The sequence below is a fragment of the Natator depressus genome, chromosome 10, assembly GCF_965152275.1.
Source record: "Natator depressus isolate rNatDep1 chromosome 10, rNatDep2.hap1, whole genome shotgun sequence".
Taxonomy (NCBI): Eukaryota; Metazoa; Chordata; order Testudines; family Cheloniidae; genus Natator; species Natator depressus.
Genome location: NC_134243.1, coordinates 77,397,898 through 77,414,283, shown reverse-complemented (window position 1 = coordinate 77,414,283; position 16,386 = coordinate 77,397,898). Strand labels below are relative to the sequence as shown.

Sequence of the window (16,386 nt, the reverse complement as noted above, 5' to 3'; positions counted from 1 at the left end):
AGGAAACTGAGGCACGGAGACACTATGTACAGGAAGCCTCTAGCAGAGCCAAGAATTGAACATGCCTCTCCAGCCCAGTACCTTAACCACAAGGCCATCCTTTCTTCTTGCTTATAAATAAACATTCGAACCGCCCAGCTGTAATGAGAGCTGGTTGCCACTGCAGGTGAGCTGTCAGCAGAGGCCAGTTGGTGGCGCTCCTGCATAATGCTGGCACCTGCTTTGCCAGAGGAGGGTCATGCCCATTTTGGGATAGTTTTTTGTCCGTCCTGCAGTGTGTCTTCTTCAAATGCTGGTTTCCAGTTGTCATTGGGAGAATTGCGGATGCGCCAACAGGCTAACTAGTCCTGCCATTGACCCATCTCCCACAGCTCCCTTTCCCTCCCAAATGCACCTCCTAAACACCACTACCTTTGGTATCCAACAGGACAGGCGATAAATGATACTTGTAATGTAGTGGCTAAGGGTGGTACAGCTCTGTCTCCCTCTACTGGGTGGGGCAGATTGAAAATTTTCTATTTAACTGGTTTTGACTCAATGACATTTTTCGTAAAATTTGTACGCTTGCCATGGAAACTCTTCGTCCAAACACTTAATGCTCAAAAATCCAACATTTTCAACACCAACACCCAACATATTTTGATTTGGAGACAATACTGGAGTGCCTCATGGGAGTTGTAGTTTGGCTGCCTCATGCCGCCTCCATTCTTCTTAACAGGGCATGCTCCGCAGTGGACTTTAGTTTCTTTGATGCACTACAGAGGCTCAGGAAGAGGGTAGAGAGTGGTGCATCATGGGAGATGTAGTGTGGCCACTTTTTCCCCTTTTAGTTGAAATTTGCCGAGGAGGACACTTGCCAACCAGTTCTAAATAAGAGCCTTACTCCTGCTGACAGCTAACAGAAAGTCTCCTTTATCTCAAGTGGTAGAGGCCTGAGCTTTTTTTTGTATTGGGGTCCAATGTTCCTGGGTTCTATCCCTGCTGCCTACCACGGTGTCTGTATTTTTGCATGACATGGGGTCATTGCACCCCCTTCTACAGACTGAGGCACAGCTTCTGTAATGAATCAACTCTCTTCAGCAGGGTGCTCTTAACCCGAAAATGGGCACGGCTGAAATTTCCCATCGTTGTCTTGCACGGGATTTAAACTGAGTCTAAACAGATGTGATCCCAAAGCAAATAAGGTTTCAGGGTGGGCTGATGATGTGAGAGGCAGTGTTCTTTAGACTCCTTTGACACTCAGGGTATAAATGGCTATGTACATATTCTAAGTGTCGATCTCCAGCTAACAGAGTTGCAGGAAATCACAAGCTGTTGCTGGTGAAGGAAACGTGAACCAATACCATCTTTACCAGCAGTTGCTGATACTACAAAGAGGTTACAGGGGAAAAGTCTATTTGCTTTGATGAGTTTAGCTGAAACTGAAATGTCTTTGCTCTCGGCCCTTTATTGGAAGATGGTTATGTATTCCTTCTCTTGTTTGACACGAACAGTTTATTATTCAGAGAGTGATTTTTTTGCCCCTCTAAATTAAATCTGAGACTGACACACCGCTCCTTAGCTAATACTCTGTAAAAAGTCCAGAGACCATTTTCCTGACTTCCTGCAACTTCTCCCCCAGCTTTCTGAAACTAAGCTTCAACAAACAGACCTGGAGCTAATTGCAAGTGCTTGACCTAGGAGATATTAGCTCCCTAGGAGGGAATTTTTTTGTAAATGGAACCTGCCTGAGTAACATGGTATACAGTTGCGTGGTGAAGTGGATGGGGTTTTTTGTTTGTTTGTTGAAAATAGCAAACTGGTACAAAAAAACTTTACTCTTCATCACAGCTAATTTCAACCGGAGCTGAACAGTCTGTTCCCAGAGTCATCAAAACCTATGTAAACATGGCAGATTGACATTTCCGCTAGCAGTTACTCCTTTGGGGATTGCACCGGGGTTGCTGTTTCTTTCCACGTTTTTGGTTTGCACAGGAAGCCTACAAAAGGAGTGTGCGGGTATGCAAGGGGTAGGGGTGTGTTATGTGTGTGCAGGTATCTCTGATAGTGTGTGTGTGCATGCAGATATCTATAATTGCACATGTGGCCATGTGTGTGTGTATTATATACCTTCTAGTCTGAAACATTCAGACTTTATTTGCTAAGTAATGATATGTTCTCTGGAAAAAGCTCGTAATCCACCAGTAATTGGCCTATCTGCAGAAACCCATTCAGATGGCAGCAGGAGCAAATTAGTGTAATTAAATGCTGTTTCATTTATTAATATTCCTTATTGTGTTTCATCCCAGCCAGTTATATGTGATCACTTGTCTGTTTTCTCATTACTTACAGTTAGTTTAATTATCGCTGACCCAAACAAGGGAGAGGGGCAGGAGGCATTGGTCCAGAATAGACTGTATTGTTAATGTACAAGAAGTGACCATTAGCAGAGGTGCTGTCACCATGATCAGCATATTTCCAGTTTTGAAAACGAGCACCTGAAATCCACAGCTTTGGACTGACGATCTTTCTTTCTGAAGCTCATTGCTGCATAAACAACGTCTTTGATAGCTGGTCTCTATAGGCCTGATCCCGTAGCGATGGGACTTCAGTGGGAGCAAGGTTTGGCCCCTAGAGGTTTTTGTGCAAAGCAATGATTATTTAGAGAGGTCTCATCCTGCGAGGTGCTGAGCACCTTCGGCTGCTGTTTGAAGTCAAAGTGGGCCGAGGGCGCTCAGCACCTCCCAAGCATGCACATGAGCGTTTTGTTTTTATTTGCCTGATGCCAGCCCCGACAACGTGGTCTAACGTCTGATTTTTGTAAGTGACTGACTTTTTGGAATGCTCGGCTTCCGTGCAACATCTGGTCTTGCGTTGCTACCTCGTTTCCAGCCAGATGGACTGAGGCCCAAGGAGGTCAAATGACTCATACAAGGTCACACTGGTGTCAGAAGCCTCTTTGCTCTTGCAGCCAGACACTGGCTTTGTGCTATACTCACTGGGCATTAGAACTAGAGAGAGAGAGAAAGATTCTCCTCCATTTAAACCTTACAGCTTCCCTCCCTTCCACCTCCATGCTCTTCTCCTGTTCTCAGGGAATTTATTCTTTGTGGGACAAATAGACCACCAAAGAAAAATGGGGCTACATTTCTGCTTAAGCTCCAGGCCAGAAAGAGGAGTGGCTGTAGCCACACTAAGCTTTTGGTAACAAGGTGAGTCCACATAAACACAAGGTTGCCCAGTAAAATCAAGCCCTGCAAAGAAATTACCTCTGTCCATGAACTAATAGTCTGAGCTGTGAAATAATTTGAGCTCTTAAAGGCACACATTTCCCATGCACAGAGGTGTGCATTCAACAGTTTATTGCAAAGGGAAGCCATGAGAACCCAGAACAAATTGCATTCAGCCCATATAATTTAATTAGATCTACAAAAAAGGTAACATTGGTTGCCTGGGGGATTTGAAGCTCTACTAAGAATAGCTTGGTGGTCTGCTTTAAAAAAAAAAAAAAGAACCCCCCCAAATTTTGTGCCCCTGTATTGGTGAAGCTACCACCCTTTTTCCCCGGGCTCTAACTTTAAGCAGGAATCCATTCACACATACCTCAGCTTGAACGTGCCTTGATAGTGTACTTGTGTGGTGAGTCTTTCTCCGTAGTGCAGAATACTGATTGTTCCAATCACCAAAGTAAATGATGCCATCAGACAGCACTGAAAGATCCATTTATTTCCAAAAAAGGCCATTTGTTTCTATCACTGAATTAATTTTCAATAGGTTAGAACTGTTCCTGGTTTCTTTCTGGCCCGACATTTCTCCCGGTGGGGAGTTGATGCATTCTCCCACAATAGAATCCACGTTATTCCCTTCTCCCACCATGAAGGTTCCCCATAAATCAGCTTCTCTCCGTATCTAGGCTCTAATTTTCTCTTGCATGGCCTCCCACCCCCTTTGCTCAACCCAAATGTCACTGCTAGCTTATTCCCATCTCTCATTCCTGCGCTGCCATAGCGTATGAGTGAAGATACTACTACACCGACGGGAGAACTTCTCCCATCTGCATAGTTAATCCACCTCCCCAGTAGGTGGTAGCTAACTCTCTTGTCAACATAGCTCTGTCTACACCGGTGGTGAGATCGGTAGAACTGTGTCACTCAGGCATGTGGATTTTTCACACCCCTGAGCACCGTAGTTATGCTGACATAAGTTTGTAGTGTAGACCTGGTCTGAGCAAGCACATTTCTTTTTAAGATGAAAGCGTTACGGAGAAAACATAATAGCAACAATAAGAGTTCCTATACACCTGCTAAAAGCTTCCCAGAGGTCACCCATCAGTCTTATGGGGCCTCAGTAGTCCAAAATCTTCCAGCCTCTCCCAGGAAAGACTGCAGCCCTCCTTAGGCAGAAGGTCCTGTCTGTTTGGTGGATCAGAAAAATGGACCTGAGTCAGTTTAAACTCAGCTATTTGTCCAAAGTCCTTTCTTTGCTGGTCTCTGGAGACTCCAGTTTGAACCAGTATATATAAGCCTCTCCAGGTGATGATACCTCTGTGGAGGCATTACGCCCTGAGTGAATGTGCCTAATCACCCCACAGTGTTCTTAGTTCCTGGGGGTCTGTGGTTCCCATCCCCCATGGAGTTACAAACAATTCCTGGCCCATTGTGATACATAAACTTAATAAAGTGAGAGCTCCCAAAGATACTGCAGGAAATTGCCATAGCTGTCAAAGCGACCCACCAGATGTCCTATGTTGTTCCTAGACAAAACAGTTGCTGCAAAGAAATTCATTTTAACTTTTATTTAGGGTAAAAACTTGGCTTTTTGACCAAATGAAACAAAAAAAAATTTAAATTTTTTTTTTCCATTTTTGGTTGATGAAAAAAGTATCTTTTACAAAATCCCATGAAACCTTTCAAAGACAAATGTCAAAGACAATTAAAAAAAATTATTTTCATTGACATTTTTCATGAAAGAGGAAAATAAATTCTTAACCAGTTGTTCTAGGCAGCCTTTCAAAGTAGGAGACCAATTCATTACTTGTCCGCTTTCTCTTACTGCGCAGCCCTGTGCACTTACAGAGGTAGATAAATAATCATAATGATGCACCGTTAGAACTCGAGTTTTGGCTTACATCCTTCCATCACAAAAAGTATTGTAGTTAAAACATCGAGAGGGAATAGTGGTATCTAGTATAATACCAGGCAAGCCTGGAGAGAATTAGCCGATGTGTTATGGGTAAATGTCCATAATTGCTATGGTACATTTACTTCTCAAATAACGTTCATAGTCCTAAACGAAAATGTTACATTGCTTATTCTCATAGATAGCAAATAATCGTTACTGTTTCTTCCAGAAGAGTTACTGTGATACCGTGAAATAACATGAATAGAGAATAATATGAAGGTACTTCCTATTTATGAGGTAATAACTCTATTGTGAGCTGAGTAACTCCAAGGTCAAAGGTGGCTTGTTAGCCCAGAAGACAGTTGTTATTGGGTCAAGAGGAAGCACCTTGCGCTGTGGTTATTATACTGAAATGTCTAACAGTGAGATGTTTTTGCGACGTAATTGGGTTTTTCGTCTTCTGTTAGCTGGATGAAACGAGAAGTTGTGGCAGCTATGTTTGTGGTGGGCCTGTGGATGGTGAGTTCTAAGGGCAGTAGCCAATGAGAGTGCAGGGATTTGCATAGTGTCTGAGTGCCGAAAACTATGATGTCCATCAGTGAGTCAGTAACCATGCAGCCCTCTGATTGGTTTAGACCATTCCATTTTGGTATAATACAAAGTAACTCTGACATTAACTTGTCACCACTGCGTGTATGTATCGATTGTGGCTGCTGAATGTGGTTAACCATTTTGCTAATGAAGTGCGTGAATATAAATTGGCCAGCGTGTAACAATTTCTATTAAAGTGCATTTCAAAAGTAAACCAACTGCTTCATCTGCTTTTGCTACTGCCAGGTTTCCTGGAATGAGATTAGTAGCAGAATTCATTGATATAAAGCCCTCAGTCTCTACGTGCGTAATACAAAATTGTGCACGCACGCATGCACAGACACACACGTGAGCTGCATGTTTCAGGTGCAGATGCTTACCCACATCTTTGAACACCTCTGCATGCACAAGGGTTAAAACGTACCCCTGAAAAACCCATTCACCTTAATGGAGTTTGCGGGTGCACACTCTATAGGTGTTAAACATTTCAAGCTGTCCGTGCAGGTTTTTGTCCCTGCAAAGCATGGGTGAATAGATGTGAGTGTGCAGTTTTTGCCTATGCACACGCAAGAGGAAGCCGGACAGAAGATCAGCTGAAGATTTGGCCCAAAATGGGATCCTTCCTTATATAAGACACGCAAAATGGAAAAGCTCGAATAATAAAATACTAAAAGATTCTAACTGTCACAGGGGAACTTTAAGAAAGAGAGGTAGAGTGGTGTATTGGAGACCTGCATTCTATTCCTAATTTTGCTACTGAGCCACTATTAGATGTTAGGCAAGTCAGTTAGCCTCTCTGTGCCTGAGTTTCTCCACATGTAACATGGAGATCTTTATCCACCTGTATAAAGTGCTTTGAGATCGTTAGAGGAAGATAGCTACTGAAGTGTAGAGTATTATTCCCACTGCCTCCGATCCACTAGTGTCTTGGTATGTACATGCAGTAGGGTCTGATACCAAACCAATTGAGATAAAAGAGCATTTTCCCACAGTATGCATCCGATGAAGTGAGCTGTCGCTCACGAAAGCTTATGCTCAGATAAATTGGTTAGTCTCTAAGGTGCCACAAGTACTCCTTTTCATTTTCCCACTGACTTCAATGGGCTTTGAATTAGGGCTTCAAAAGGAAGATGCATGCAGTGTTGTGTTACCTGATACATTGCATCCTATTGGTCTTAAAATCTATGAAATCAGCAAAGACCCCTATATTAGATTTGGAGAATGAGCTCTTCTCGTAATGTGACAGGAAGAACGGTATTAGAAATATTGTGTCAGAGCTAAGAAAATCCCAATTATCCACTTGCTCTGCATCGGACCATAACAGATCAGTGCTCTAAACCCCCGTGTCCTGTGGTAATAATGTCCATTTGTTAGGGCTAGTGTTATTGTGACGTCATTAGAAAGTGTGTTGGCTGCATTTAACCGACATCTTTAAGCCATACGGCATTTCTCCAGCTTCCTTTTTTGTGTTGAACTGCCTGTTCTTTCAGGTTTGGAGGGATACAAATCTGTGTCTCGGAAATAATCTGATCATTGCTTTCCTTTTTATTCTGCAGTCTACATGGAATAAATCAATTAATCAGAACTGGGCAAGTAGCATAGCCAGATGTGGAGATGCCATTACAAAGGAGCCTACTGCTGCTGTGAATGGAACACTGAAGCCGCCTTCTAATGCAGGACAAAAGCTTTTGCTACAAGCCCTGGTGTACGATGCTGTTACGGTGGGTGTCTTCAGTATTTTAGTGTCAGCCACTTGTGCACTACGGTACATTTGTTATGTGTCTTTTCATATTTTTCCCTGCTTGTAGAGGGAGAGAAAATATTTATCCCTTAGAGTTAGTCTCAGTTTGCTGATTATGGTTTTTGTTCCATTGCCCAAGTATAACACTGTATGTCACGTGTGATTTGCGTATGTGGTGTGACAAGGTCGGGCCAGATGGCTACAGGAGAGTGATAGAAGGCAGATATATTAGCCCCAGGTTAAGTAGGACCCTATTCCCTGGGTAAGGTAACAGTGAAGGTTCCAGAACAATCAGGAACTTTCTGGAAAAAATTAAGGCAGACAGGCTGATTAGAACACTTGCAGCCAATCAAGAAGCTGCTAGAATCAATTAAGGCAGGCTAATCAGGGCACCTGGGTTTAAAAAGGAGCTCACTTCAGTTTGTGGAGCGCATGTGAGGAGCTGGGAGCAAGAGGCACTAGGAGCTGAGAGTGAGAACGCGGACTGTTGGAGGACTGAGGTGTACAAGCATTATCAGACACCAGGAAGAAGGTCCTGTGGTGAGGATAAAGAAGGTGTTGAGAGGAGGCCATGGGGAAATAGCCCAGGGAGTTGTAGCTGTCGCACAGCTGTTCCAGGAGGCACTCTAGACAGCTGCATTCCACAGGGCCCTGGGCTGGAACCCGGAGTAGAGGGCGGGCCCAGGTTCCCCCCAAACCTCCCAACTCCTGATCAGACACAGGAGGAGTTGACCTGGACTGTGGGTTCACAAAACCAGCCAAACTGAGGGCTGCCGTGAATCTCCGAGGCGAGCAAATCCGCCAATAAGCGCAAGACCCACCAAGGTAGAGAAGGAACTTTGTAACAGTGGGGAAAAGTTGTTTTATTTTCAGGGAGTCCTCTGTGTCTCTCTCAAAGGTCCAGCAATCCCCATGTTCTCACTGCCTTACTTTCCTCAGTCCTTGTGGTCTTGAATCGGTGGCCCAGGGGGAAGTGGAGCAGATTCCTTGTTAATGAGATGGAGAGGTTGCAGTGCTCAGGCTCAAGAAAACAGATTTGGCTTTTTTATGTAGCAGTGCAGTAAACTTACACATAAAATGAGTTAGGATCTACAATACTCAGCATAGAGAGTTATTAAGATCTAATGTATTCCAACCTGGAGAACGAATTGCATTTTTGCCTATAGAAAGAGTCAAAAATCTAGGGTTGTTTTAAATTCCTTTGAAAGGTAGTGTAAAGCAATTTCCATTATCCTTAGTCTACAGCTCAGGAGAAAATTCAGGTTTCATAGATTCCTTGCCCAGAATGGCCCACTGTAATAATCTAGTCTGACCTTCTGCATAACATAGGCCGTAGGGCTTCCCAAAACAAATTCCTAGAGTAGATCTTTTAGAAAAACATCCAATCTTGATTTAAAAATACTTGGTAAATTATTCTCAACATTATACATTTATGCCTGTATTTGTCTAGCTTCAATGTCCAGCCACTGGATTGTGTTAAATCTTTCTCTGCAATATTGAAGAGCCCATTATTAAATATTTGTTTCCCATGTAGATACTTATGGACTGTAATCAACTCACCCATTAACCTTCTCTTTGTTAAGGTAAATAGATGGAGCTTGTGAGTCTATTGCTGTAAGGCAGGTTTTCTAATCCTTCAGTCATTCTTCTGGCTCTTCTCTGAACCCTCTCCAATTTATCAGCATCCTGTGTGGGCACCAGAACTGGACACAGTATTCCAACAGAAGTCACACCTGTGCCAAATATAGAGGAAAAAAACCTCTCTACTCCTATTCGAGATTCCCTTCTTTATGCATTCCAGGATCACATTAGCTCTTGGCCACAGAGTCATTTTGGGGGCTCATGTTCAGTTGATTATCCACCACACCCCCCAAATCTTTTTCAGAGTCACTACTTCCCAGGATAGAGTCCCCCATCCTGTAAGTATGGCTTATGTTCTTTGTTCCCAGATGTATACATTTACATTTAGCTGTGTTAAAACACATTGTTTGCACGCACCCAGTTTACCAAGTGATGCAGATCGCTCTAAATCAGCGACCTGTCCTCTTTGTTATTTACCCCCCTCCCAGTCTTTGTGTCATCTGCAGATTTTATCACTGATGATTTTACATTTTCTTCCAGGCCATTGATAAAAATGTTAAATAGTGTAGGACCAAGAACCAATCCCTGCGGGACCCCACTGTAAGCACACCTGCTCAATGATTCCCCATTTTCAGTTACATATGGAGACCTATCAGTTAGCCAGTTTTTAATCCATTTAATGTGTGCCATGTTTATTTTATATAGTTCTAGTTTTCAAATCAAAATGTTGTGCAGTACTGTCAAACACCTTGCAGAAATCTAAAAGTATTACATCAGTGCTTTTACCCTAAGAACCAAACTCATGCTCTTGTTTGACAGGATCTGTTTCCCATAAATGTGTGTTGATTTGGGTTAATTACATTACCCTCCTTTAATTCTTTATTAATCGAGTCCATTATCAGCTGCTCCATTATCTTGCCCAGGATTGATGTTAGGCTGACAAGCCTTATAATTACCTGCGTCATCCCTTTTAACTTTTTTTAAATATTGGCACATTTGCTTTGTTCCAGTCGTCTAGAACTTCCCCAGTGTTCCAAGACTTATTGAAAATCAACATTAACATTTCTGATGTTGCGTTCTCAAACGTGGGAATACAGATCTATTCCAATGAAGCAGTTGCTAATATCATAATCTGTGTCAAGGCTCCATTGAAGCAATTTGACATAAACTGATGCTATGCATCCGATGAAGTGAGCTGTAGCTCACGAAAGCTCATGCTCAAATAAACTGGTTAGTCTCTAAGGTGCCACAAGTACTCCTTTTCTTTTTTCTTTTCAGCTGATTCTGTAAAGCAAGAGATTTGCCTGTTTGTCTTCTCTCCTCTAATAAGTACCTCCACCTATCCTATGCTTCCTTCCTAGATAGCAGTGTGAAAATCAGTTATACACAGGATGTAATTAATGTTGTGTAGAGAGTTGAGACAATGTTTTACAACCCAATTATAGTGTGTCATTTACATCACAGTTTAGCTACCCATCAGAGTTTGTCAACAAAAGGAGAGAAGTGTTAAAATATGTAAATGTTACACAAAATTGGCTTAAATAGGAAGCTGGAAAGTTTACACATAGGATAGTTCACTTCCTTGTTGTGGATTGTTTCCTTTCAGTAAATGAGGTTGTTAACCAGCAAAGGCAATAAGCATTGAAAAGATTTTAAAGCTAATTGTCTAGGAGACTCTCGATGGGTTTCCAAAATAGAGAAATCTGCTTAGTTAACAAATTTTAGTCTAATATAGTAACACCCTGCTTCAAAATAAATGCAAAGGACCCAAGAACATAGGACACTGTTTAAATGTTGCATGAGTGAAATCGTTCTGTTTTTCCAATTCTGAGTGCTTTGTTTTATAACAGCTTTTGCAAATTACAGAATAGGATTGAGGTAACTTGCAAATATTGTTCTGCTTTGTACACTGCGGCCAACATTTTCAGAAATGAATAGTCAAGTTGGGTGCCTCATGTTTTGGGTGCCCAACTTCAGATGCCACAAAGGGGCCTGATATTTAGAAAGCGCTGAGCACACACCTTCTGAAAATCTGTCCCTTTAAGCACCTAAAATCGCTAGGACTTTTGAAAATCTCAGCCTGTGTCTCTGGAGGGAGAGGGCCTTGTGGAATCGTTGTAATGTACGTGTCCCAATTTCAATAATTGATAAGGACTTGGGGAATATCCTTAAGAATCTGAAGGCATCCAAGTTATTCTAGGCATGTCGCCCTGTGGACAGAGTACTGGACTAGAACGCAAGACATCTGGTTTCTATTCCTGGCTTGGCTACTGGCACGCTAGGTGCCTGTGAACAAGTTACTACAATGCTTTGTGCCTCAGTTTCCCCAGCTCGACAATGGAGGTAATAATGCTCACCTCCTTTGTAAAGATCTCCTTTTGAGATTGACTGATGAAAAGTGCTATGTCGGAGCAAGTTATTACTACTGTTATTATTATAACATTGCCAACTCTCACAATTTGTCAGTTGCTATATTTGCTGGGGGTTTTTTCTTAATGTCCCAGTTCTTGGAGTCATGTGATTATGTGAGAATCTCAGCTTACATTTAAAAAATAAAAGGTACATTTCGAGCCCCTCGTGCTTGAAAAAATGAACTCTCAAGGCTCAAAACCCAAAGGCAAATAAAAAGAAACCCCACACTTTTCATTTTTTAAACTCTCATTAGTTTTTGAAGCCAGATTCATTATTTTTGAATGCTTGGGGTTGGCCATACTGCTATCCATCCACTTAATGTCTCTGTACACTATTGGCCATCCCTCTAAGCCACCGCCTGGTACAGTTTGCTAGGATCCTGGAATCTAGTCCCCTTTCTGCTGCTGACTCACTGGGTAACCTGTGGAAGTCTTTGCACCGCTCTGTGCCTCAGTTTCCCCACCTGTAGCTATGTGTGTTGTGAGGCTTCCAAAGCATCTTGAGGTCCTGTGATGGAAGGTGATGTATAAGTGCAGAGTACACGTTTCTGGAAGTAGTCCCCCTGCCCACTTTACAGTGTGAAATCTGTTATGCTCACCACACTCATTCCAGAGAGAATGCTTCCGCTGTTATAAATGAGCGCTCTGCGCATAGCGTCTGGACTGGGGATCAGCAATCCACTCGGGGCGGGGAGGGTAAATGTCATGCCCTGCGTGTGTTGACTTCAGATTTGAAAATACATTTTATAACAGAGTCTTGGGACAACCATTCCAACTTTGCTCACTTGCCAAGCTCAAAACCCAGAATATTTTTTTCCTGAAATCACTGATGGAATCACAACCATCTAAAACCATGTGGACAAGCGCCCGGAAGTGCTTGAGGCTATTGATCTGAATAGGCTTTTGTTAGATTGTTTGTCTTTTAAAATGACACAGCCGGCTGTTTATTTTTTTAAATGACGTATTTGGTTTTGGGTATACAGTGAGCTCTGTCTCTGAGCTGCATGCTTTATTTCCAGCATTAATTACCAAAAGCTGATGGAAAATGCAATTAAACTCAGCTGGCATTTTGGGAAATCTGGTTGGGTTAAAATAGCATCTCTTGACTTTAGACCTGAAAAGAGAAGCTTGGAAAAGTTGCCTGCATTGAAAAAGAGCAAATGCTCTTGTTTCTGAGCAAAATGCTCTTGTTTCTGTTATGCCATAAAGCCATTCTGTCTTTGACTACTTTGGCTATTGCTCATGTTACAGCGTTAAGACTCCAATCCACTGAGGCATATAAAGACACACTTAATTTTAAGCATGTGCGTAGGCCCATTGAAATCAATGGGATTACTAACGCGCTCCCAGTTAAACAAGGGCTTCTCCGTTTGTCAGGATCCAGGGGCCGAACGATCTGAATTTAGTCACTTTCTCCCTTTGCTTACTAACAGAATGAAGTGATGAAAAATCAACCACCCATCAGCCTTCATCAAGTGGAAGCCGAGGTCATCGTCCATTCCGATTTCTCAGCCTCTGACAGAGACTGCGACTCTCAGCTTCACACGCTGGACGCTGAAGAAACGGATCCTGAGGACCACAGCCCAGAAAACGTCCCCTCTGATGAGCAGCCCCTTCAAACCTCCCCAAACGCCAAGCAGAATGTCAGCATAGCATTCGTGGACTGCCAAGGCAAACCTGAGCTTCAGACTCAGGACGCCATGTTAAGTACTGACAGAAAGACTAACAAAATGGAAGCCGTCGGCTCTCATGGGCTCACCAACGGCTTCCACAAGCACGAAGAAAGTCTGGACTCTATGGAAAGCGGGGATTCGGACTCTCTTCAAGAAGACAGAGGGAATGTACAGTCAGTCAAGTGCCAAGCTTTTCCCACAGGCCAGCAGGACGCCCCTCTGTGTAGTATCTCTGCGCTAATCAATTCATCCTCAGCATCTGAGAACGTGACGCGTGTCCATAACCATTAAAGAGGAAATTAATCTGATTTTGACCATGGGAGAGCTAGAAGAAGTAGGTGTGAGTTACTGGGGGCCAGATCCGGAGAGATACTGTGTGCCCTCACCTCACAGTGAATTCGGTGGGGCTGAGGGTGCTTAGCACCTTAGAGACTCAGGTTCCTGGACAGATGAACAGCCCTAAATTCACATGAAATAAATCAATATGTAGATTGCTGTGGGCCCAATCCAACACCCATTGAAGTGACTAAAACCGAACCTTCTGCCTGCAGCCTGCGCCATTGTTTCCTTTTATTCCATGCTGGGGAGTGCCGGGACATTTTTCACGGCAGAAAGAGGGAGAATACATTAAGCGTATCTTCTCCAATGTTGCTCTTCGCCAGGGAGGGCCGCAGCCAAAGGGGTTGAGACAAACACCAGCCGAAAGGCAATTAGCCGTAGCCAGCGGCCTTCTCCGCTCACCCATGGTTAAAATGATTTTAATGATCCCTTTGTACACTACCCCGGTAAACATTACTAGCAGGCTGACGTAGTGGCCTTTTATTACACACTCTGCGAGTGCCTCTAACAACTTGTACTACACAGAACCTTCTTCAGCGTCTCGGTCACTTCACCAAGCTGGACTTTGTGTTATGTAGGTTCTTGTACCTATCGTTTTAGGTACGTCTCTCTCCTTTTAATGTACGACAATGTATTTTTATTTCCTCGGAGCATCTTTATATTATTTAATTTTATAAAGTGGAGTAGCGTGTGGTCTAGAGTAGCATTTTTACTACTTCTCTCTTTATTTTTTCCTCCTTAACAACACAACTACCTCATGTCTGTTGGAGAAAAAAAAAAAAGCAGTAGATTTACTCTTTTGTTATAGTCCATTTTAGTTTTTAACTTATTCTTATACTGCCTTTTTCTAAAGAATATGTTTGCACTGGTTTTTGACTATTTTTTAATGAATAGTGCTGCAGGTGTCAAGTCTCTCTCTTTCTTTTGAATACATTACGGCAGGACCACCTGCCCTAGGACTGGCGCGTTGGGCGTGTTTGGCCGTTAGAACCATGTGCTTTGCAAAAAGGCCATCGCAGATGGGGCGATGGTTGGCAGCATTTTGTTTTTAAGGGGCTCATGCTGGTAAAGAAAATGAAGAGCTGAAGTTTTCAAACGGGGAGCGTCAGTTTGTTAGGGCCCAACATGAGACATAGAATCATAGAATATCAGGGTTGGAAGAGACCTCAGGAGGTCATCTAGTCCAACCCCAACTAAAGAGACACTTTAAAGAGGCCAGATTGCCTGAGTGTGGGTACAAAACAGTTTCTGAAAATTGGGTCCCTTTAAAGTGGGTCAAATTCGGCAGCCAAAATCACAAGTCACTTCCGACAGTCTTGGCCAAAATGGATTTTCAGGGTGTGCCTGGCCTTCGAGCTGGGGCGTCCGCTTTCCTGCTCAAGGATACTGACTTACTCGGAGACAACCCGTGCCTGCCGATAGCGGGGGGCAGAGTGAGGGCAGCCAGCTTCAGCAATGTTACTGAGCATGCTCAATTCGTGTGAGCATGCTCAATACAAGGCAAGCTGCAAATCTGGGCGGGGGGGACGGGCATATGACCCCACATGCCTCCCGCCATGCATCACCTCTGCTTACACTAGCTGTCATAAAGCTAGCGCCCTAAAAATGGAGTGTAGCCACGGGCAGGCGAGCTGTGGGAGGGGCTAGCCTCCCCGACTACAGACCCATGCCACGTACTCACGTAGCTAACCTGTTGCACCACACTCCGCTCTATTTTTAGCATGCTAGGTCAATGGCCGCTAGTGTGAGTGTGTCTCCTCCCGCTGGGATTCGCACCCGCTGCTCGGCGCGAGGCTGTCCCCTTAAAGGGACAGAGCCACGTTAAAAAAAACGTTCATTCTTGTTCAAATAGCACCTTGAATGATCACAGATTTTAAATAATCTCATTTACTCTTCATTATTTAGACTGTTTCCTGAGGGCATTTCTCTCCGCTTGACCCTTTGAAAAGAAAGGAGTTAGTTTCCCTTCATTCCTACCCTGTCTTAGCTCAGTTTCAGATTCTCAAAACACAGCCATGTTTGAATAGCGAACATTGCAGACTGGGCCAAATCCTGAGAGGTGCTGAGGATCTGCATTTCCCATTGAATTCATTGGACATTGCGGGTGCTGAGGAGATGCTCAGCATTTCTTCGGATTTAGCCATTTGTTGGTTAAATAGCAAAGCAAAACAAAAAACAAAAAAAAACCCCAAACCCTGCTTCCATTGGAATTAGCCAGAAAAATATCATGGAGACCTTTGTGCTGATCTGAGGCTTTGTAAAAAGTTTTTACATCTCAGTCCAGATTGTGATACAGGATCACCCTTGCGAGCAGAGGGGAACCCTGTACTCCATGGGCAGCCCTGCAGTCTGGCCCTATAATTGGAGCTGAATTGACCTGACTGCATCCCTTTATTTCATCATTATTTGCTTGCAAAATGTCCCATTGGCAGTGACTGTCGTGGACAAGAGTCCGCAAAGGCCACTGTTTCCTCTGTTCTGGTAACGTGGATGGATATGAAGGATGCCTTCCTCTCCCATCAACTCTGACAGGGTGTAGAGAGAGGGGACTCTCCCGTCCTGCAGTGGATTGTCTTTCCATGGTGCGTGCCTGTAACTCCCATTCATGTTCATGGCATTTACTGGTGCAAGTCAAGGAATGAATCAGATCCCTCTTGAGCAGTCCGATCCTGCCCTGGCTACTCACTCAAGGCTCCCTTTGATTCCAAGTGGAACCCGGGGGTGTGTGTGTGTGTGTGTGTGTGTGTGTGTGTGTGTGTGTGTGTGTGTGTTAAAAGGGCCCTGTCCAACACGCAGGCAAGCCAATGGATCAGGCCCTGGTAGGCTCTAACCTGAGTCTGAGGATCTTGCTTTCTCCTGCCTTTGGCCACCCTTCTCTAGCATATAACTTATGCCCCAGTAATGTAAGTGGTGTCTGTCACAGCTCTGTCTTTCCATTCCCTGCCCAGCC

The 16,386-nt window shown here is 43.6% G+C and overlaps 1 protein-coding gene across 1 annotated transcript in view; it reads left to right on the top strand.

Moving 5' to 3' along the window:
- Window positions 1-16,138, top strand: part of IGDCC4 (immunoglobulin superfamily DCC subclass member 4) — a 179,066-nt gene extending 162,928 nt beyond the window's left edge. The window contains exons 19-20 of the mRNA XM_074966568.1: window positions 7,248-7,412; window positions 12,858-16,138. Of these exons, the coding sequence (XP_074822669.1) occupies window positions 7,248-7,412; window positions 12,858-13,388 (696 nt within the window). The 3' untranslated portion in view covers window positions 13,389-16,138. The remainder of the gene's footprint in view (window positions 1-7,247; window positions 7,413-12,857) is intronic.
- Window positions 16,139-16,386: the final 248 nt, after the last annotated feature.